Source organism: Schistocerca cancellata, chromosome 7 (genome assembly GCF_023864275.1).
Source record: "Schistocerca cancellata isolate TAMUIC-IGC-003103 chromosome 7, iqSchCanc2.1, whole genome shotgun sequence".
NCBI classification, from domain to species: domain Eukaryota; kingdom Metazoa; phylum Arthropoda; class Insecta; order Orthoptera; family Acrididae; genus Schistocerca; species Schistocerca cancellata.
In genome coordinates, this window is record NC_064632.1 from 236,462,830 (window position 1) to 236,487,527 (window position 24,698).

Below are 24,698 nucleotides of genomic sequence, written 5' to 3' on the forward strand. Positions count from 1 at the left end.
TAAATGCTTCACCCCTGTGCAAAATCTGAGCATTTCTGAACCTGTAGTTGGAGCTACGAATGATGGCGGTTGAGTTTAGGCTCGTTCTGTGCATCTATATTAAGCATTCTCTGATAGCCAATGAGCATTCTGTACTGTTCTTAGTGCTCTCCCGTGAATGTTGTAGCCAATGTGAGCATTAAACGTGATCATGGTGAGTTACTTAGCAAATTTTGATTCTGTTTGTTGCTAGTTGTCACTGCCGATGGTGGAGGTAAGCAACACATTCTGCACAAGCAAGTGGGAGATGTAAATTGCAATTCACACATTTTGTTCAGGTGCAGAGCCTGGGTGTGTGCTTGCCACATTTGTTGCTCGGAACTGGCAACAATACAGTCCCCGTCTATGTCCTGAGCTGTGCAGACTGCCATCATTCGTGAATTGGTCTATAGTCATGCCACATCACTATTTTCTGCAGCACATAACATATAATGTGAAGAGTTTAGTCTCAGCTTACCCAAGAGGTCCGGACTTGTCACAGACATGTGAATCCCAGTCTCTGAGAGCTTATGTCCTGTACTGTTTATAGTACTAAATACACAATATTTTGTCTCTGCGCCATTGCATTTTATCAGGAGTGCTGTCCAGCAGATTTGGAATTCCCCCCCCCCCCCCTCAATTGGTGTTGAATGACAATTTACTACATTTGTGCCCATTTTGTTCCTTATTCCTACAGTCTTGCCCACAGTGTCCAACTGCTCCTCAGTTATTGCATTGTTGTTGGTGACACTGCTTCTGGATATGGCATGTGTGCCCACATCTGTAACCTCTTATGTCTGTAGAAAAACCACTTTGTTGGACCTGCACTCACCTCACCACACCTACCTCTTGTAGCTGCATAGCCAACCTAATGGTGGCAGACAAATCCTTTGGGTTTTCTCTTCACACTCCCCTAGACATGTCAGGCAGAAGCCCCTTTAAAAAGGCATCCAGTGTTATATGCTCAGCCTCTTGCAGGATAATTCTGTTTCCATCTTCACTTCCCATTAAAGGGTAAGTTTGAGCATTTGTCTTTCTGACCCTGTCTAGAAAAGTCTCTACATACTCGTTTTGCTTTTGGTGTACTCCTCTGAGTTGCTTCTGTAAGAACCTGGTACTGTTTTGTTTCCAATAGTGTTGTGAAAGCCCTTCCTTCAGCTGCTGAAGTGTACAGGTTGTTTTTTTTTTTTTTCAGTATTTTGCAATAACATCATCTACATTATCACCTAGCATACAAAGCATAACCTGGCCATCTGCAACAGTATCTCATTTGTCCAGATGCCTAGTCGTGTGATAGCTTCAAAATCACTTGTAAATCTAAACACATCCTCAGCTGTCTTGCTTGAAAATGAGGGCACTGTGAAACCTTTCCCGCCAAAAAATCACAAACAAAATATATACAATAAGGAAAGAAGCAGGAAACTATAGGCACTCTAAAATAGCAACAAACATGTTTTCAATCTTTGAATTGACTCATTAACCATCTTGACTCTGAACACAGCTGTGCATAATGGCCATATTGCCAGCACATACTGTATTTAAAGATGCTGATTGAGTACAAAGCAAGCTGCGGTCTAACAAACTGCACTGCAGTGAATCTTACTGGCCATAAGTCAGCATAGTTTTCCCTCCGAACTGAGAAAGGTCATCACGTCACCCAGGCTTTGCATTTTGCACTTTTTAATGTCTATGGTGATCTCATATTTCCCGACCATGCCCATGCACAAAAACAGAGGGAGGCAACAAAATGGTAGGTCCACTCACCATGTAGTCCTGGTGAAAACATCAATGATTTTATTGTCCATAGCACTTGAAGTGTCCTCTCCGCAGATAGCAGCTGTTTACATCGCAGTAACCACTGCTGTCACCATAATCTTCTGACACCAGAATGTAGGGCTTGGATCGTGACCTCTACAGTGGCGGGTGGATTGGACTTCTGATAGGTCAACGTTAAGTACAGTTCCACATTGTGGCACGGTCTGCAGTGGCGAGGGCAACTGGAGTTGACTGGTGACACATCAGTAAAACATCCCTCAATAAAGTCTTTTAGTCATCATAGTTGCAGTGACTCAGTACCTTCTTGTGATGACATTGACCATGGTCACTGCAGCATGATGGTGGCAGCAGTTGCACACCAGCAAGGCAGTTGGTGGTGGCATGCTGCTTCAGCACAGCAAAAGAGCTCTGATGCAAGGCAGTACAGCTACTGTCAGGAGACAACAGAGCAACTAGGTGGCCCAGGCTCGAACCCAAAACTCATCAGGGAAGTACTGTCAGCAAAAGATAGCCACCCCGTAGGTGATCCAACAGTGTAAAGGTACCAATACGACTTCATACAGACTTAGCTCAGGGAGAGGTCTGAAACTACCGACAGTAAAGACTGTCAGTGTGGCTGGCTGTTTCTTCTAGTACTGCAAATAATCTTCTTGTTGTGGTTATTAGCTAGCACTGACTGTGTCACTCTGTGTACTGAGACTGAGGGTCTAAGTTAGGTGGTGCAATGAGTGTATCTCCTATGGGTTGTCAGGAGCATTTTCTCTGATGTTTCAGTACATACTTGCAAGTTTGTTTTTCCAACATTAAGCTGGAGGCAGCCCAAGTAAATCCTCCTCATTACCTCTTTCACATGACACCCAGTAACTACAGAAAGTGTCAGTTTGTTTCCCATTGCAAACATGATGATTTGTAAATAGATATTTTATATGCCAATTAAGTAGAGAAGTCCCAAATTAGTCTAGTGCTTTATTCAATTTATCAGTACTTGTTAACATGAACAGCAAAATATGAACAATAGTCAGTACTCCAGTTGTGACTGACCGGAGTACTGTTTATTTTTTGTGTTTTACTGTTCTGTTAAGATACATTGTGATGTTCACCTGCTTTATTTCTTTGTTGATTCTCCTCGATGTTGACGTACTATGTGGCTACACTGGCTGAAAAATGGGATATGTAATTTAGACACTGACTACTGTAAATAATGGAGTCGACAGGTGCACAGTTGCATTCCACAGTTCTTTACTTTCACTGTTCACAACAAGCAGCCCCCCCCCCCCCCCCCCCCCCCCTGCGTGGCGCGCGCGCACCCGCGCTAATACACAGTTACGTGGCCAGGGCACTATTGTTTAACTTTCGATAAGCTTGATTAATAGTTTGCAGGCAAACTTCCACATACTGCTACAATAGTTTTCTGTTGAACATCTATGAGCAGTAGCAACCTAACCAAACAGTTCAGTCTTTCAAATAAATTTTAACAGACACTGTCACTGCTTTAACACACAGCCTATTGGTGTAACACTTTTTTCATGGTTAAGTAGATGCATTGTTGTTGTTCTAACCAACACAGGTTTCTTGTCTGAAACTCAGCTGTGGACTGACTGTCTCAGAACCTAAAATGGGTCCCTTATATAGCCTCACAAAAATAGGTGCTGAAACTACACATTGTTCGATGATTAATTTACAGAAATTACAATTAAAACTTAATTCATTAAATTAACTGAACACAGTTTCTTCTACTACAAGAGTTAGGCTGAATTATTTGTTTAAATCATGAAATGAACATATGTTGTTATGCAAACAATACTTTGGACAAAACAGTTAATTACTTTAGAATTAATTAAGGGCTGGCTTTGCTAACATGTTTTCGAATAGAGCCAAATCGATCCTTTAAGAGAACTATTATACTATTAGTTGTTCTTCCAAATGTTTACAATTAGTACATAATTTATATTTGTGTATAAGTCAACAACAGTATTTAAGTTAAGAAACAATTACTCATTTCACCCTATAATGAAATATACTAACTAGTAACAGTCAAAATAAATTAGAAAATCAGTTACTTACATAAAACTGAGCACAAAATTAGACCTGGTGTCATATTCTTTAAAACTGAGGGCCAGCCTTTGTCCTTCATGAAAATGCAGTTATACTCACATATGTTAATGGTAATCAGTTAAAAGTGGAAGAATGTATTGTAAGGATGCAGATGGCAAAACAAGAAGGGAAGTAAAAATGTCCCAGCTTGCTTCATCACAACATCTCTAAAACAATTATCAAACTATATTAATTTGGGACTACTCTGTCAAATTGTCTCATAAAATTCCACTTTAAAACTCATTTTGTTCATAACAGAAAACGGACCGACACTTCTCATAACCTCTGGGCACCACATGAAAGACATGATGGGAAATATTTGTTTGGGCCGACTTGAGCTACATGTTGCAAAAACGAAATTGCAAATATCTGCTGAAATACTAGAGAAAATGTGCCTGAATGCTCTTAGGAGATACATCCTGTCAATATTTGAACCAGTCTGCCAAGTGTTTCCCCAAATAGCGCCACTCTTGGCCTGTAAATCACAACAGTTGCTTTGCCCAGATGTAATTGTTAGGCAATAATGACTTCACTCCACATTGTTGAAATATCAAATCAATGTTCTTGGATACTGAATACTTATTCTTGCTCTGTAGCATGTATTTATAAAGCTGATAGGTGTTTCCCTCCACGTGAAGTCATTCTACTGAACTGACGCAGGAGCAGTTTGTTAACCTGGGCCAGGGTGCAACAACATTATGCAAAATTAACTGTTTGTAGGGCACACTAGCTGTCAGCGACATTCTAAATATGACTGACTGCAGTCTCACTGTTTGAGTCTCTCTACACACAGTTCACTAAGGCAGAAAAAGGCACCAAAATGAAAGATGTAGTACATCCCCTACTTTTGGGACTAAAGGGTGTGTTCAGAATTTTCTAGAAAATTGTTCCTGCTGTACGAGATCAATTACTTCCAAACATTGGTAACTAAAATAATTTGATATACAACATACTATCAGAATAGCAAGTCATTAAATATATATTGCATGATTACTGATAATCATTGTTTTCATAGTCATTGTGTACAAAATATAATTGTTAGTAACTGATGATGACAAATATGAGACAATAAGCAAAATGTCATGAGGTTACATTACAAGGCCATAATCTGTTTACTTCCTTTGATACACAATTACACTGACAAATGTTTCACAGTGAGTGGTTGGTGATTTCCTTTAAAAAAATGTAATTGTATTCAGATTGATACAGAACTTTGCTTTCTCTCTTTTTACAGTGCATGCAGTGGACATCTGGAATGTGATTGAGGCTTTCCGTGAGAATGGCCTCAACACACTGGAGCCACAAACAGAAGTAAATGTGTCACGGCTGGAGACACTTGTCTCAAGTTTGTACCACAATCTCAACAAACGGTTGCCAGTAGCACAACAGGTGCATGTTGAGGCATGCTCCAGCTTGTTGCTCAACTGGTTGTTGGCTGCTTATGCTGTGTAAGTTGCACATCTGCGTTTTGGATTTAATTAATTGAAGATGTTGCCACTCATGGAGTCTTGTATGATTCTATTCTGGGTCCATTGGAATTTATCGTGTGCTTACATTGGTCTCCCTTGTAAATGGTGGAAATTCAGGAGCAGAAGTAACTAGTCTGTTGACTGAAGTCAAACTGGAAATGACTTAACATTTAATGCAAAAGATGGAACTGGTAAAATTTGAGTAGCTTGTGAAGAACAAAATAAGCATAAACTTTTAAATAATTCTCCACAAACTTCCACACATCCAGTTGAATCAGCAGTATCAATAAAGAAATAATGTTGTTGAAACTAGATTTCATGGCATTCAAATTCGAAACAAATTTAAATAGACTTCTTACATTGTACCTCTAAATTTAAAACACTGAAGAATGTCCCTGTATGTAACAACGTAAGTGTCAAAACAGAGCTGTGTACTTAACTTACAAGCATTTATTACCTGCATGTAGTTTAATATTCTTGCAGTGCATCTCATCAGGGCAGACTAGCTGATTATAGAAATTATGACGTGCACAAGCAACAGAAAATTGTGTTGACAATTTTGTAAATTGCTTTAAACTGTGTATATACACTGAACTAATTGAATGTATCAAAGAACAACATGTTGAGAAAGGGCAGTTTTCCTCATCCCTTATAAAATTGTATGTGATGGCAAGCAATGTTAAATGATGGCACATGCTAAGCAGTGTAATATTACTGTTAGCAAGAAAGGCACATACCAGCTGAGGAACAAGACTGTACATTCAATTACCCCTTTTGCTCCAACTGATTGATGTGATCTGCCAGAATTTTCTCTCTCGTGCCAATATTTTCATGTCAGGGTGGCTCCTTCACATAATGCCCCCAATTACCTGTTACACATTTGCTAATTTCTGTAACCACCTACAATTTTTCGCTTTGTGATTCCCTGTTGTTGAATCTCTCCTTCCAGTTAGTGTATCCCACATAATCCTTCACTTGTAGATTCTACGGAGAACTACTCCTTTATAACATTGTCAGTCCATAAATTATTTGTTTTTGTAACACAGCTTTCTGTTACACATCATCTCAAATGCTTCAATTCCTTTTTTTTTTTTTTTTTTGTGTGTGTTACAGTCTTTGGGGATTTCACTCTCCAAGTGACAACTTATTGTGTATAAACATAGCCTGTAATTATGAAAGGTCCCGAGTTCGAGTCTCGGTCTGGCGCACAGTTTTAATCTGCCAGGAAGTTTCATATCGGTGCACACTCCACTGTAGAGTGAAAATTTCATTCTAGAAACATCCCCCAGGCTGTGGCTAAGCCATGTCTCTGCAATATCCTTTCTCCCAGGAGTGCTAGTTCTGCAACGTTTGCAGGAGAGCTTCTGTGAAGTTTGGAAGGTAGGAGACGAGGTACTGGCAGAATTAAAGCTCTGAGGATGGGGCATGAGTGGTGCTTGGGTAGCTCAGTTGGTAGAGCACTTGCCCACAAAAGGCAAAGCTCCCGAGTTCAAGTCTTGGTCCGGCACACAGTTTTAATCTGCCAGGAAGTTTCATATCAGCGCACACTCCGCTGTAGAGTGAAAATTTCATTCTGTAGCCTGTAATTATCTTTGTCAGACATTCTTTGAGTTTAGTGATGTTTTTGAAGTGTTTGGTTTGTTCTTAACTGTTTGATAGTGTGAATGTCTTGTAAATTTGCTCTGCTATTCTATGAATAACTGCTGTTAATGATTTACAAGCAATATCTATCTCTCTCTCTCTCTCTCTCTCTCTCTCTCTCTCTCTCTCTGTGTGTGTGTGTGTGTGTGTGTGTGTGTGTGTGTGTCATTCATGTACCTACCTACCAGGAATCTACAAAGCCATGAGTCACTTCCTATAATGCTGCGCTCCAGATGCACATTCACAGAAATTTCTTCTTTGAATTAAGGCCTATTTTTGATAATTATAGTCCTCTTTTGGTGAGCAGTTCTCTGTTTGACTGTGTTAGTCTTCTCCCAATGTCTTCCTTACCTAAACTGTCCCACATTATTTTTATTCCAGTGTAGCAGAATACCTTGACTTTGTTTATTGTATGGTCCCCAGTTTTTATGTTGTGTTTATTTCTGATCTCAATTCTGCCATACATCAATACTTTCATCATCCTTCAGTTTATTCTCAATCTATATTTTGTGCTCAGTTCTCTGTTCATTCCATTTAACATATACTGTAATTCTTTTCATGTTCAGTGAGGACAGCAATGTGATCAGTGAATCTTATCACTGATATTTCAATTTTAATCCTATTTGTGAACTTTTCTTTTCTTTCATTCATTGGCCCTTCAATACACAAGGTGAACCATGTACATGGCGTGAACTTTTTGTATTTCCCCATAGCTTACACATATTTTTCTTTTAATTTCACACATCTTGCACCACTTTATGCTGTCTAACAATTTCTCTACATTGAAATATCCTGTGAAGGTGATGTGATGTTAAGTCTTGCTTTCCTTATTAAGGAGAACATTGTAACTGGTTCTCTGCTTTCATTACCTTTCTTAAAATCAAATTGACTTGGGAGATAACAGAGCCACAGTTTTCTTTTCCATTTTTCTGTCTATTATTCTGATTGGTACCTTGGTTGCATAAACTGTTAACTTAACTGTGCAATAGTTCTCACTTTCATCTGTGTTCATCTGCATTCATACTCTGTAAGCCACCATACGGGGCATGGCAGAGGGCACGAAGTACCAATGTTCCACTTGCAAATAGACTAAGGGAAAAACAACTTTCTAAAAGCCTCCGTATGAACCCTAATTTTTCGTACGTTATCCTCGTGGTCCTTAAGCAAAGTGTGCATTGCTGGCAGTAAAATTGTTCTGCAGTTGACCTCTAATGCTGGCTCTCCAAATATATGCAATAGTACCTTTTTAGCAGCTGCTTTTTAGCATCCTACCTGTGAATTGCTTCAGTGTGTTCCTTTAATCTGACTCGGTAGGAACCTTGAACAGTACTCAAGAATGGGTCACACTAGCATTCTATATCATCTCTTCTTTTGAGACAAGATACATTTTATTAAAAATTCTCCCAATAAAAAAAAGGTCGAGCATTCACCTTCCCTACTGGCAACCTGATGTGCTCATGCCATTTCATATTGCTTTGCAATGTTACGTCTAGATATTTGATCAATGTGATTGTGTCAACCAGCAATCTACTAATGCTGTATTGAATGTTACAGGATTGTTTCCTGCACTCATTCACATTAACTTATATTTCTGTGCATTTAGAGCAAGTGCCATTCGTCACACCAACTAGAAATTCTGTCTAAGTCATCTCTTTATACTTCTACAGTCACTCAGTGATGACAACTTCCTGTACATGACAGTGTCATCAGTAAACAGCTGTAAACTGCTGCTCACCCTGTGCATTAGATCATTTAAGCATATAGAGAACAAGAGCTGTACTATCACACTTCCCTGGAGCACTGCTGACAATGCCCTTGTCTCTTACGAACACTCACCATCAAGGGCAATGTACTGGGTTCTATTACTTAAGAAGTCTTCAAGCCACTTGGACATATGGGAATCTAAACCATATGCTCGAACTTCGTCAACAGTTTGCAGTGGGGCACATGTCAAATGCTTTCTGGAAATCTTAGGGATCCAGAATCTATTGTCCTCCACCCGTGGTTTGTAGGATATCGTGTGAGAAAAGGATAAGCTGAGTTTTGCATGAGCAATGTTTTCTAAATCTGTGCTGATTTGTGGACAGAAGCTTTTTTGTCTCAAGGAAATTTATTATATTTGAACTTGAATATCTCCAAGAATACTGCAGCAAATTGACGTGGTCTGTAGTTACGTGGATCTATTATTTTGCCTTTCTCATATACAGAAGTCACGTGAACTTTTTTCCAGTCACTTGGAATTTTGCACTGGGTGAGACATTTGTGATAAATGCAATCCAAGTAAGGGGCCAATGTCACAGAGTAATCTCTGCAAAACCACATTTCAGTCCCTTCTGGACCAGGTGACTTCTTTATTTTCACCTGTTTCATTTGCTTCTCTATGTCACTGATGCCTATTACTACGTCTTCCATGTGGGAGTCTGTATGACAGTCAAGTGACGGTTTGTTTGTATGAGCCTCATATGTGAATGCTTTATTAAACACGAAATTTAAAACTTAACCTTTTCTTTTGCTGTCTTCTATTGTCATCCTAGACTGATCAACAAATGACTGGATAGAACACTTCAACCTGCTTAGTGATTTTATGTACGGCCAGAATTTATTTGGTTCTCAGCAAGATTTGGTGCCAAAGTACGACAGTGGAAGTTTCTGTATGCTTAGTGCATTGATCATCTTATGGACACAGGAATTCTTCTAACATTTGCCTGTCAACATTTGCGCATTCCTTTTTGAACCAGAAGTGAAACAATCTCTGTCTCCTCAGCATTTTCGGAATCTGTTTATTAAACTGTGGTGATTTCTTTCTATCCTTAATCTGCTCGCATATGTCTCCAGAGTGCAACTTACAAATAGTTGAAACTTTTCCCATAATTCCTCTACATCCATCCTAGTTATCTTCAGGATTATGCAGATGATACTCTAATGGAAGTCAAGTGGGCTGTCTTGAGTCTTGTAGACACTGTGTAAAGTCTTAAATAATTGTTTGATTGACATTTCCCACCAGTGATTTTATAAATTCTGAAGAAATATTATGTATTCCTTATACTTTGTTTGCTTAGAAGTCATTCAAAACTTTGTTAAACTCTGACTAATAAAGAATCCTATACGTCCTCCAAATTGATACCTATTTCTTCTTCTGTCACGTCAGCATGCAGTTCCTCCCCAATGAAGTGGTTCAGAATACATGCTTGCCATTGATCTGCTATTACCTTCCCTTTTAACAATTGAGTTCATTCTGACCCTTATCTTCATGCCTCTGCTTTTAAATTACCTGTTTTGCTTATGTGTATGCTATCTAATTTCATGAGTACTCTGTTCCTACTAATATCCATTTCTCTTCAGCTGTATAGAAAAGATACATTGCTACTCATCACATGTTGGAGGCACTGAGTTGCAGACAAGTCCAATGAGAAAGAATCCTATAAATATTTCAACTTTCAGACAAAGTTCTCCTTCAGAAATAGAAAATTCTCACACATTCAAACAGGTGCTACTACTGCTGCTATTACTACTACTACTACTACTACTGCTGCTGCTGCTGCTGCTGCTGCTGCTCACGCATACATGGCCACCACTCGGATGCCGAGGCCCGACAGAGTACTTTGTACTTTGCCTCCACACAATGTAATCCAGCTGGTGTCTTTCTGTCTCATGGTCTTTTCCGAAAGTATTTGCTTTTAGTAGTTTTCACAAAAATGTGCAGGAACATATTGCATTCCAGCATAGTGAGGCAGCTTGGAAACTTTGGCATGATTCATAAAAGACAGTTTGGATTCCTTTACAGATGCCATTATTTCCTTTATAAATGCTGTACAGGAATCCTTAGCAAAAAAAAAAAAGAAAACCATCAAGGCAATTTGTGTATTTTGTTATTGTTCTGAGGCTTTCAACTGTGAGGATCACAAACTGTATGCCTCTGTATCAGAGGAGCAGTGGGAAGCCGGCTAAAATCCTACTTCCAAGACATGAAGCAGAAAGTAGTTTCGAATGAGATTAACAAAATGGGTGGTGCGAAGGATGGGGGTGGGGGGGGGGGGGGGCAGCAGCCAGAGTGCTACTGAGATGCTATGTTCCTTGGAGTCCTTCAACACTCTCCTTAGTCCGCTACTATTTGTCATATACATAAATATGTACTTTTGTCATATGAAGCATGCAAGTTCACTATGTTTGCTGATGATATTAGTATTGTGATTAGCAGCAAACATCCCACCAGTTTAGAGGGTTATGGTAACAGATTACTCTCATCACTCTTAACCTTGTTCTTTATGAACTCACTGTCAGTAAACCTGAGCAAGGGAGCATGGTGTCCTCTGGACCATAAAAAGGTTGTCCTTGGCTACTTTTGCCTTAGGACAATTTCGTATGTTGGAGACATTAGTGTCACAAAGTCCACTTACTGTGGGTTCTCACACTCTTGTTATGTGCTATGGGATCATCTTTCTACAAAAAAAAGGTATTCTGAACAATGTGTACAATTCCCCCAAAATCATCTTATGTTATTTTTTGTAAGAAATTTGATTTTCTCTCTCTCTCTCTCTCTCTCTCTCTCTCTCTCTCTCTCTCTCTCTCTCTCTCTCTCTCTCTCCCTCCCTCCATGACTTCCCAATGTACACTGGTGTGCAAAGCCTAAAGACAAAAGTAACTTTTACATAGTGTGTCACTGCCAAGTAACATAGGTCATTGAAACTTAAATCATACATAGAAAGAAATGCTTCTGAACAGTATAGAAGGTAACTGAAAGAAATACAGAATGAGACAAACAGTAATGACACCTTCATTCGAAGACAATAGTTACACTACAGTTGTCGCAGTTTATGATGGTCCCCTGGATATTACAAATGGCAGTATGTGGTTCTTAATAGGGTATGTGATCACAATGAATGGTAATGCATGCATTGTGCCTCCATGAATGCCACAAGGTTGGTTAGGAGTTCTTACGGTAGGTCATTTCATTACTTTACCAGAGTAGTTGGCAACTGCTAGATGGTCCTTGGTGAATGTGGATGTGCTACAGTACATCTCCCCATTGCATCCCACATGTGCTCACTGGGATTTAAGTCAGGGGAACAGGCAGGCCAGGCCATTTGCCAAATATTCCAGGTGCTCCTGTAGCTGCACTGTTCGATGTAATCGTGCGTTGTCATCCATAAAAATGAAGTGAGGGCAGAATGCATCCCTGAAAAAATGCAAATGGGGAAGGGGTACAGTGTCACAGTAACATTGACCAGTGAGTGTACCGTGTTCAAATATTTGGAGGTCAGTACACCCATGAAACATTGTGCCGCCTCATAACCTAGCACTTAGACCACCAACTGCCAAAATGATCCTGTTCGACAGTGCTGTATCTACCCTCATGTGGCAAGAGGTGGAAACATATAATCTGTGTTTGAAATATTTATCTGATTTTCTTAAAAACTAGGAATAGTTTTCACCATGATTTTGGTAGGTAGTTCGCAATGCATTTATCCACAGTAAGCAAACATTTAGCAAAAATGTGATTGCTGTTTAATCTAATCACTATGTTCTATTTTCAGTGAGAATGTTGGAAAGATAAGAGTCTTCTCAATAAAAGTGGCTCTTGCTACCATGTGTGCTGGTAAACTTATGGACAAATTGAGATGTAAGTTTCTCTACTTTCTCTCCTTTTTGTAATTTGTTACCCATGGTACGTTCAAATGACTTACTTTTGTTCCTTGATCTCTAAAGAATCTGACTACAAGAGGCTAGTTCAAATAGCACTGAAGTTTTGCTAACACTATCTGTAATTTTAGTTTGTTTTATGTATCTATCTATGTATGTATATGAGTGTTTATATGTTTGAGATTTTGGCACCTCTGTATTTACAGATGCTTATTAAAGTAATGCAAAAATGCTTGTCCAGCAACAAAAAAAGTGCCTTGATGGAAGAAATTCAGAAATATTTTTCCAATAAATGGATTATGTAATTGTAGTATACATGCTCAACGAGTGACAGGAACAAGTGTACTTACAAGATGTTGCATATCACAATGCTTTTAGAGCTTCAACATTAGAAATAAATGTGAGATTTACTGGTCAAACAGTCCAAAGATACTGCCAGTTCATAGTGTCAGATGAGCACGGTATTTTGGCGATAAGATATGTTGCAGTCATCAGGTGTGCTGCGCGAACTGGCTCTTTGAAGGCATACAGCCAACATACATCCCGTTCCCTCACAAGCTGTTCTGTACACAGGTTCATGCTCGAGGGTGGACGTTGGCATCTGAGAAGGCGACTGAGTCAGTGTCTGCAGCCAGCAACACCCGGCAGGGCCCCCATGGATGTGGTGATGGGGGTGTAGCTACTCCATCCACCCTGGTCCCCAGGATGTTGTGTTTGCTGAAAGTGTTCTGAATTAGTCTCAGTGCTAGTTCCCAATCATTGCTGAGATTACAGCCACAGTTCTGGTTGGTGAAATTGTTGCTGGTGCATATTTCAATGGCCTCTCTGACAACACTGTCCCGGTATTTGGAAGTTACTGCCAAAATCCTGATATGTTTGTATTCCATCATAGGATTCATTAGTCGAATATGCCACTGGTGTTCCCACCAGTGATCTTCAATGGTGTTCACTGTTTATCCAATAAGTGTCTTGCCACATTGGTGCAGAATCTTGCTGCAATCTGAGGTCATCTTTGACACTCCCCAATCATACAGGTGGTTTCTTGGCTGGGTGAAAAACAGCTCTTACGCAGTGCTTATTGAGCATGCACCCAATATTTGCTGATACCACATCTGTGTAAAAAGACAGTGGCTGCCTCTTTCTCCACATTGATCTCCATAGGTTGTATTATAGTGGTGAGGTGAGAGCGTGCCTAATCTGCCATCGTGAGTAACTTTTTTTTTTCTGTGTGCTAGTATTTTTAGTACACATTTCCTCTGTGCAGGGCGATAGCTAGGGATGTCAGTTTGAACATCAGGTAATCCAGAGACCAGCCCATGGGCCACAGACATTTGTGTAATTGAGGATAGTATTATTACAGTCACAATTTTTACTACGGTAATAAAATTAACTCCTCCTCCTCCTCCTCCTACTACTACTACTACTACTACTACTACTACTACTACTATTATTCTACTATTACTTCTAATCACCTACTAATTCTGCCATCACACTAACAGACCTACACCAAACCAAATAAAAATAATAGTAGTAAAAAGATACTATTATAAATTTGTACCTTATTATTCATATTTTGTTGAGTCTCACTGCATTCAGAGGAGTCTCGTTTTTAAGAACCATGCCGGAGAAATCTTCACGTGTCATTTTGAAATTCATATGAACACAAATCTTGGCTTTCACAAGTTTCTAAGATGACCAACTATTGATTTTAATTGCACACTTTTTTTGTGAAGAAAGTGGTTATGTGACAGTAAGCAAGGAGACTATGGTGAATTTTACCATCTTTGTAAGGAATTATGTTCTTGTGAAGACCATTGCTTCAGCTATTTTAACATGTCTTAAAAACAATCTGAAATAATATAGCAGTGAAAACAATCAATTTTTGAAAATAGAATGTGACTGGATACATAAAAAAATCTACTCACCATGCAGTGGCAGGAGCAAACTTGTTAAGAAAATATGCCAGCTTTCAAAGCCAGTGACTGAGCAAGATGGTGCAGTGTTAGAACACTGGACTCGCATTTGGAAGGATGACAGTTTAAACCTGTGTCCGGCCATGCTGATTTAGGTTTCTGTGATTTCCCTAAATTGCTTCAGGCACATGCCAAGATGATTCCTTTGAAATGGCAAGGCTTATTTCCTTCTCCATCCTTCCCTAATCAGAGCTTGTGCTCGGTATCTAATTATCTTGTTTTCAACGGGAGCCAGTGGCTTCCCCTTCTGGCAGAAGGGTCGAAGAGAAAGGAAGAGGGATAAGTAACAGGACTGGCTAGGTTTAGGAAATGGGTAGAGTTTGAGACAGTTGCTCAAAATCCCGTGTCAGGGGAGACTTGCCAGACAGAATGTGAAGGAAAGATTGACTATTGGGGACTGCATTGAATTAAATTTTGAAACCGAAAAGCTTAAAGATGAAAGATGGGTAATTATCAAGACAGATATTATTGACAAAACATCATGCAAAAGTTAATAAGAGGAGAAAGCTAAGTGCAGTTTATGTTGTAGAGGTGGGGGAGGGGTGGGGCAAGACTCACCAGGAAATAAAATATATAGAAATCTCCAGAGAGCAGAGTGAAGTGAGCTTATGAGCAGATCATAATAGAATAAGGGATTAAATTGTGTAGGTAGATAGTCAGTTTCTCAAGGTGTCACTGTCCATCAGCTGCACACGCCATCCTTGACACAATGCTGCCTTCAATGTTTAATCGTGCAGCCACCTGGCACTGGTGCAGGCGACTCTGGTCTCTCTCTCCCCTGCAGTGTGGGATGCCATGTGGCAACCAGAAAAGCACAGTCCATGTGCTCCAGAACACTGTCAATTAGCACTCTCAGCATATTGAAAACTTACTGCCAACTGCCATAGGAGAGTAGACCAAAAATGGCCATGGCAGTGATGGCTCCAATGCAGGTGGATGCCCTTGGGTGTGAGGACAGCTGCTGAGGACACCAAGACTGGAGCTAGATATGTGGAAACATTCTGGGCGTAAGGCACAGGAACATGAGCTGGCTTGTACAGCTGGTGCCAACATTTGCTGCTGGAGTTCGCAGCCCCTGACACCTGACGTTCATGAATAGGACTGGAAAAACATGGAGGGAGGATGAAGTAGGCAAGACTGCATTGAGCATAGGAGGTGGGGACCATAATCAAGAAGGTGCCCCCAAAGCTGGAGGAGAAGGTGAGGACCCAGGCTCCTGGAGGGAGGAGGGCTCAGGACTTGTGTATGGGAGTGGCAGAGGCTGGTCCCCCAACCACAGGCAGAGTTGGTTTTGATGGCAGGCCAGCAACCTGTCCTCTATTTGCTGTGTGAAGATTCTCCAACCCCCAGAACCCAGTGCTCACAGTGACCAAAAGTGATAGCAATAGAGGTGCTGTAGGAGGGTGCGGGGCAGACAGTAGGAAGCTCGGTATCATGTGAAGCTGCCACCCTGGTTTTATTTCAGCTGGGCTCTTCTCACCAATTGGCATGGATGTGTAAGAACTGAGAAAACATGTGAGAGTGTCTTCCGCTGGGACATCTCTGATGTACTTATTCAGCTGCATCTTGAAAGTCCATGTGAGGCATTCTTTCTTCTCATTTGACTGAGGTTGGAAAGAGGGCACCCTGATGTTGTGGAGCTACCAATATCTTGCAAAATCTGTGACATAAGTTGCGGACGTTGTCAATCACTAGGGTGTGTGGGGGGCCTTCAGTGGAGATGATCTGGATGAGGGCTCACACCAGTGATCCCACAGTTGTATAGCAGCAGTCTACAATGTATGGAAATCAATAAATGCCCAAAAAGGAGTCCGCAAAATCTAGGTGGATGTGCTGCCATGACTGAAGGCTCTGGCCACAGAGAATAACATTGCTGTAGGAGGAAGGGCCTCAATAGCCACAGTATTATGTTTATTGGCAGGTTCTCCTAATAAGAAATGCCTTGTCTCAGGTATCTGATAGAGGGCTGGAGGAAATGTGGCTCACACAGATTGCACTTGAGATGTACATCCTGCAATGTCTAAACAGAAGCCAGTGGTTGAAGAGGTGGTTCTTGGTGGTATCACCAATGACAACAGTGTCATCAAGATAGTTGATGCAACAAGAAACATGTATGTTGCTCAGAAAATGTTGTAAAGTTATCAGAGCACTTGCGATCCAAAAAACCAGTTGGTTGTACCTGTAGAGACCGTATGGCATGTTGATGACAAGGACCTGTCATGACTCTTCATCTAGTGGCAGCTGTAAATATGCTTCTGACAAATCCAACTTAGAAAAAATATTGTCCTCCCACCAGTTTTGTCATCAGTTCTTCTGGTCATTGAATGAGATACATGTCATATACAGTCTGTGCTTAACCATCATGTTGAAACCACCCCAGGGCTGGAGCATGCTGGTTGGTTTGTTGATAATCACTAACAGTATAGACTATTGACTGGACGATATGGGTTCATTGAATCTAAAGCCATTAGCCTTTAGAGCTGTCCCAGACTTGATCATGAAGCACCAACAGCATAGGCTTGGCATGAGAAAAACAGGGTTGTGCCAAGGGTTTAAGATAATATGCACCAATAAATCTGTGACCTTGCCTAACCTGGCCGAGCGGTTCTAGGCGCTTCAGTCTGGAAATGCGCGACCACTACGGTCGCAGGTTCGAATCCTGCCTTGGGCATGGATGTGTGTGATGTCTTTAGGTTAGTTATGTTTAAGTAGTTCTAAGTTCTAGGGGACTAATGACCTCAGATGTTAAGTCCCATAATGCTCAGAGCCATTTGAACCATTTTGAGTCTTGCCTAACCCAGGTGAAAAAAGGACCGAATATACCTTGCACAGATCACCCAATTCTTGATAGGGCACGAGATCAGAAACCAGTAAATCAAATCATCAACTAGTGAGTCCAAATACCATAAAAGCATTCACGTCAAACAAATTTTTCATAAAAGTACTGTCCACCACTGGAAATGTCAATAAACCCACATACTGCCTTGTATGTTGTCTCTGCCATGAACTGTCCAAGAATAGAAATTGTTGCCAGTTATAAATGACAAGGTAGCACAGAGTAGAAGACATAAGAGGGGAACCGAGGTGCAGATACGTGTTAAAATTAAGAAGAGATTTCATCATGCCCTTATTCACTTGTGATCGTGGGGGTGTCACATTGATGAATAGTTTGTTAGAAACATTGGCAAGATTGTCGCACGTGGAACTGACAACGTTAATGTACAAGGCTTGAGAGTTTGAAGATGCAACCAGAGCTAACCGAGTGTGGTACACAATTGTAATGTAGCGTTTCTTCCTACATTGATGACAAGAAGACCAACACTGAAAGCAGGCCAACCAGTCATGGTGAACGAAACAGGTGGGGCAGGAATATGGGAGCTTGTGGAAACTCATCTATTGGGGATGTGTTTGTTTGTGACAAGTTGACCAAATGAGCTGCACAGCCATGACTTCTGCGTCCAAAGTTCATACTGGAAAGAGAATGCATATTTTCTTCTAAGTTGACAGTCATCATGTCCATCCAGGAATCTAATTTATCACCCACCACATGAGAAATTTCAGATATTTGTGCAACAAAAAGGACTTCTGAGGTGGAGTCTACATATTGCAGTACCCATTGGCAGCCCTCTATTGGGAGCCAACCTAATGGTAGTGTCCTGAACCATAGTGTCAGTGTAAGATTCCGTAGACTGATCAATAACAAAATGACACTTTCAACTTACAACTTGCAACTCTGCAGCCCAAGTCTGATTTTGCGGAACTAACATGAGTATGCTGGAGACAGTCTGATGTCAACAAACGACACATTTCGTCAGATGGGAGGGACTCAGTGTCCTGAAAGGAGCTAATTTCCCTAACAGGCAGTACATATGGGGAGAGATCTACAACTGAAAGAAGGCTTTAATGAAATCAGTGTCCATTACCTTGAAGGGTGTGAAGTGTTGTTGTAGACATTTCTTGTATGACTCTCACTTTTGCAGCTTCGTCATAGGTGGAGAAAGGTGACTGGTTAGTCAGCAAGTGTTGAGGTTGTGCTGACACACCAGTCAGTACTTTATCCAACATGGCCATGTGGGGCTGTTGCTGCATTTCCAAACACTTTTGGCTTTTCAGTTGCCACTATAGTAAGTTCCGAATCACTAACTCAAAGAGGCACCTGTCAACCTCATCACTTCACTAAGAAACACATATCAATGGTCAACTGCACTCGTTGCCACTTGTGCAGTAACAACACACACAAGTAAGTATGTGCAGAATATCAAAATTGCTTTAATGAGTACATAATTTAGAAGTTCCATACAAACTCCAAGTACAATGTCAGGTCGAGTCCAGTTAGGTACCGAGAGTCCCGAGAATGGAGCCGAGTGAGTGTGTGATCAAAATATATTGGAATGATGGTGACTGCACTCTGTCTTAGGATTATATCATGGAGGTTTCTAGTCAGTTTTTTAAAGTGGCATTGTCTGTTGGCTGCACGTACCAACCTTGATGTGATGCTGCCTCCAGTGTTTGATTGTGCCACTATGTAACGGCTAGACCTAAGTTGCCTGCCATCGGCATGGGCAAGTCTAATTGTAACAAGGTGAGGAGGCACTTTGCCTGTTGTGGTAATGGCCAATGAGGTGCCTGGGCAACTGGAGTGGTAATTAAGGATTATCACAATTTGTGCTAAAATCCAAGCAATAGTAACGGTGATTGTGTTATAACATTTTGATAACTATCAGTCCTCTTTCAGTTAGTTGTATGTAAAGTTTTGTAACCTTCAGTGTTTAGCTATGAATGTCTGTTTAATATAATGAACTGTTTCTATTTGTGTATATCTAAATTTCTGACATAATTTAATGCCACATCATTGGTCCACATCTTCTTTTCCATTACCTTCAGTGAAGGCATGTTTGCAATTATCAACACAACACTTTGGGTGTCTACCAGACACTGAAGCAGGTGGTAGTCTACACAACAAATTAGGCTTTCAATAGGATTATTCTTTCATCACAACACACATAATTAGAATCAGTTTCCCCAAGTAAAGAACTCCTCTAAGGAGGCTCTACATATTTTGTTCCTGTTAATACACTGTTTTGTGATTGTTTCAGGTAACTGCTTAACTTAGTTTTTCTAATATAAAGGATCCTAGAGAACAATTATGGTTCATAAAATTTCTTACAACAAAATAATTTTTGTTTTAGCAGATATGTGACTTGATGTAAATTACTGTAATGTGATATTTTGCTTTTTGCAGATATATTCTCTCAAATATCAGACGGTAATGGCCACATGATAGTCTGGAGGTTTTCAGAATACTTGCAAGAGGTGCTGGCATTACCCGCTGCTGTATACGAGTCACCTTCATTCAGTTATTCAGATGGGCTAGCAAATTCCATCTTTCCTGGGGTACTGTAAGATTATTTTGATGCAGTACAGAGTTTTCTTACACTTACAAGTTGATGATATGTGTTCAAATTTTCTTTGTTCATAGAGTGGCAAAGTGACTGTTAATGATTTCATGGACACAATGATGTCTGATCCTGGCCCTCCCTGCTTGGTTTGGCTGCCATTACTGCACAGGCTAGCAAGTGTAGAAACAGGTAATTCTTACAGACTCACATTGTGTTGTAGAAAGCTAAGGATGTTACGCCTGCAATTGTAGGAAGTAAGTCCATGCAAGACAAGTTTGCCTTTTTCCTTTACACCTTTATAGTAGACCATATTGTAATATAAAGGTAACTAGGAGAATCAGCATAGTTTCTGGACCTGATAACTGTAAATGTATGGACCATAATTTAATGCTTTTAAATACGAGTATTCCAGTTTCACCAAGTTACTTTTAAATCACAACTGTGTGGGTTTAAATTAGCAAGTACCAACATCAAATGTAAACATTATTTGAAGTACAGTACATACATAACTGTAGTGGAATTACCAATGGTATCAGATGTGTGTGTTGTTTTTAACATTACTATCCAATTGTTAAGTATAATAAAAATCATTATTTGACAAAAGTAAAAATCATAATTGTAATTTGCTGGTGATTAAATAGCAACAAGCCAATACTTATCACCAAGAGTCTAAAGTTCATTAAATAGACATCAGAAAGTAATTAATTTTAAAATATTTAACTTCATATGTTGAGTAAGTAAGTCCAGAGTTCATAAATACGTGACAACTTCTGCACATTGCAAGAAGTCTGTTCCCATGATCCAATAAGCGTGAAGATAATTAATTAATTGAGCTCAAAATTAGTTTTTTGACATCTCTATTGGAATCAACAGACATAAAAATGTATGCTATTAAAATTTGGGAATCAAATTCTAGATAGGTAGTGCCTGTGTTGTTTGTTGCAATAAACAGAAATAAAAAAAAGTATACTTACCTTGAATCACATTGTTGTAGATGTTGGCTCTGGTTGTAGTTCTGTAAAAATTCAGGGTATGATTTATGTGGGGGGGATAATTTCTTATGTGTTTAAAAACAAAATATTTTCCTGGTAATGATGGTTTGTTATAGTATATTGATTAAATCCATTCTGTCAGTAATGTAACTTTGTACAGTTACATAAAAATGAGGCAGGAAGACTTGTAAACTTTTGAAACAAACTCCAAGATCCACTTTTTGTGTATTTTGCCACGAACAAATGCTAAACGAGTCTTCAATATAAACATCTATACACATCACAGAATTTCAGTAAGTACATTTTACATAGTTACAGTGGAGATCAGTCCCTGACTTGGCTCCCCATGTATGGTATCCTCCGTCACTTCACACTCTCTCTCGCCAACTCTCTCCAGAAATTGTAAAATAAACAAACACATTACATTTTGACAGTACAGAGAGTTTACTAGATAACATTGCAGTAAGACTGCGGTAATCTTTATATAGGAAATGTTATTCAAAATATATATTATTTAAGATAAGAATGAGTATGTAATCTTAAATACAGTTTCTGTAATGGATTTTCAATAATTTGTGTAGTGCCAAAAGTAAGTTTAATTGCTGAGAACTGGCAAAGGAAACAAAACTGGCTTTTTGTTGTCACCACTTGTTGATTGTTCTTATTTCATTATGACATTTCATCTTGAGCTACTGAAAACTTGTTTTCTTTTCTGTTGATGATGGATCTCGAGCAAGAGATAGATAAGAATACTGTTTAACACTTGTGAGGTTCTTAATCAGTTTATTATTGTAAATAAGCCTTCGTGGGTTTGCCACCAGATCACGTTGTGCAATTTCCACAATATTTCCTCAGAGCAACTGTCCCAACATCTTCAGATGGTTCAACCTCGGGGATGGCTAGGTACGACTGATGGTATCCACACGTCAACACTCCATTTCTACAACATCTGCGTGGAGAATGTGCAGGCACGGAAATCACGCATGAGCAATGATTTACAGTTAGATGGTGCCATAATCAACTTCCTCTGCTGAAAATCGCAGAGCAGCTCTCCTGCGTGTGCACTGTATGCTGCGTTTGCCAACAGTGGGGTTTGGCGTTACTCACCAATGGCTGTACTAGACCAATGCAGGATTCCAGGCTGTGCTCAGTTGAAATCCCGGGATGTAGTGCGCGTGTTCTAGAAACGGGACATCGATATGGGGATACCGTCAGTCGTACCTAGCCACCAGCACGGTTGAAGAGTCACAGTTTATTATTGTCATCAGACCAGTCATTTTTCTTCTTTGCATCAAAGCCAATGACTTCCACTGCAGTCTTTTTGATGGTGTTTTTTTAAAGCAGTCCATTCCTGTTCAACACCTGTTGTTTTAGCTGATATTTTGCTAAATCTGTCCAAAAGTGCATCTTACAGGAGATAATGAACAGTCTTATTTGCTGGCCATTAATATTGAATTTTTCTCCTGGGAGGATTTGAGAAGTAGGATTGTGGTTTGGAATCTATGAGAATCCTCAGATGGCTAACTAGCAGTTGGTGATCAGTTTAGCAATCGTCAGTGTTCTGAACTGTATTTGTGATCAGAACTTTGTCAATGAGACGCTAATGTTTTGTGTGTTGATGCATCCTTGTAGTCTTATGATGGTTACGTAAACAGATTTATGTATTGGTGTTAAAAATCTTGTGATCAGCATTGAGAGAAATAAGCACAGCTCATTTGCATTGCAGTTTCAAACGCCTTGATTTATCCCCGAATATGATTCTCTTCCCACTCTTAGCACTGAAGTTGCCAAGTAACAAGACTTGAGCTTTAGTCGGAAACTTGATGATAACCTTGACCAGTTGATGTTACAATTGATTCTTGTCACATTATGGAATAGACTATTAAACAAAACTAACTTGTCATTTTTCTGGAGTTTTTGAAACATTAATGTTATTGAAAGTTAGCTGTATTGCAACATCAAAAATAATATATTTTTAAGTTTGACAGCTTTTATGTCCCCATACAACATTAATAAATAAACCATAAAATGTGAAATGTAGTTATAAGATGTTACAGTACCCATGACTTGGTATAATTTTATATGTTAAATGTGTGTACCATTTTCTATACTATGTGCTTCTCATTCTATTACTTTACATGTTCCATTAGTTTTTTCCACACATGCAAGAATGTAGTAAAGTCAGTAAACTGTATGTACAAATGCCCTGTGAGCTCAAGAACAACATGTCCACTAATGATAGTTGAACTAGAAATATCTGAAGCAGCTCCAAGGGACACACATGGAAGATTGGACATATGGTCCCCTCTTGTAGAATTTCTATCTCTTTATATGGGAACTGGTTTGAAAATGTGAAAGCTATAGCTTTGATGTCGTATCTTCCATTTATGTCCATTGGCCTAGTTACAGTGGTTTTTGTTTCTGCAATTGACCAGTAGACATTATTTTTGTTTCAATGTTCACTTTTTAATTATTGTTTTGAAAGAAAAAATAACTGCATTCTAAAACACACATTTCATTGAATGAGATTATGTTGACTGATAACATTTTTCAGTAATCATTCTGAAAACTGATGACAAAACAGTGAATATTAAGAAGTGCTGTAATGTTGAATGAAGTGTGTCAAAGTTAAGGGAACTGAAGCATAAGTGTTCCACAACAAGAGCTCTTGTGTTTTCTTAGCATGATTGATTAATGGTGTGCAACTGGGTTTACAGTTGGAATGGAATCAAAAATAGATTGTACAACTCGAAACCATATCATTAATTCCATAATCACTTGATGCTTGCACTGCAGAATTAAACACACATGGGACCCTTACCAAATCTGTCTAGTCGAAACCCAGTTTTTAGGCTTTGGTATCAAAAGCATTCACTGACAAAGTACCTCTCAGTGTTACTCACAGGACTTTGTCAGCACTCCCGTTAATACCATAGAACTTCTTTGAGAAAACTGTATAATTGAAATGGAAGCTGTTCTGTTGAAAGTTACATTCCACAGAGTTTCTAACACTTCATGTTCTATTAAAACATGGCTTATAATGTGCAGCATGCTAATATATCACATAACAGATCAACTGCGTGTTGGTCATGACTGTTGTGGATCATTTTCGTATGCAGATATGAATACGACCCTGTAGCTTTTAAAGACTGTAGTGATGTGCCAGACTCTTATTGATTCTCACCTGGGTTCTAGTTGCTGTCGATAGGAAATCTGAACAATTTAGTAATATCTGAGCTGTTTTAAATGAGAAACTGTTTGTCTTTCAGTTGTCCATCCCATGGCATGTGATGCATGTCAGAGAGAAGGATTTGCTGGGTTTCGGTATCGCTGTCAGAAATGTCACAGCTATCAGCTGTGCCAGGATTGTTTCTGGCGTGGAAGAGTATCTGGTCCTCATACCAATGACCATGAAGTGAAAGAGTACACAACTTACGTAAGATAAATATATACATGGTAGTTTTAGTAATTGTGCGTGATACACTTGTTTTGTTTAATAACTATATTTTCTTATGTTCTGTCAGAAGTCGCCTAGCAAGCAAATAGGACATTCCCTTCGTAAATCTTTCCGTTGTGTTCCTGAAAAGGGAAGACCAAACATCCCTCGTTTCCCAGAAGAACCAGAAAAGACGTTAAATTTGTCACATATAGTGTAAGTGAAGGCTGTTGCATCAGTGGTTTTTAAGCATTTATTAA

The 24,698-nt window shown here is 39.6% G+C and overlaps 1 protein-coding gene across 6 annotated transcripts in view; it reads left to right on the forward strand.

Moving 5' to 3' along the window:
- The window catches only part of LOC126092138 (dystrobrevin beta), a 630,369-nt gene that overhangs the window by 496,789 nt on the left and 108,882 nt on the right, over positions 1-24,698 (forward strand). For 5 of the 6 annotated variants that reach the window (XM_049907600.1, XM_049907604.1, XM_049907602.1 and 2 more), the window contains 6 exons: positions 5,123-5,336; positions 12,533-12,618; positions 19,854-20,005; positions 20,091-20,199; positions 24,272-24,438; positions 24,527-24,654. In XM_049907600.1, coding sequence (XP_049763557.1) covers positions 5,123-5,336; positions 12,533-12,618; positions 19,854-20,005; positions 20,091-20,199; positions 24,272-24,438; positions 24,527-24,654 — 856 coding nt within the window. The remainder of the gene's footprint in view (positions 1-5,122; positions 5,337-12,532; positions 12,619-19,853; positions 20,006-20,090; positions 20,200-24,271; positions 24,439-24,526; positions 24,655-24,698) is intronic. The other variant, XM_049907601.1, reaches the window with a different exon arrangement.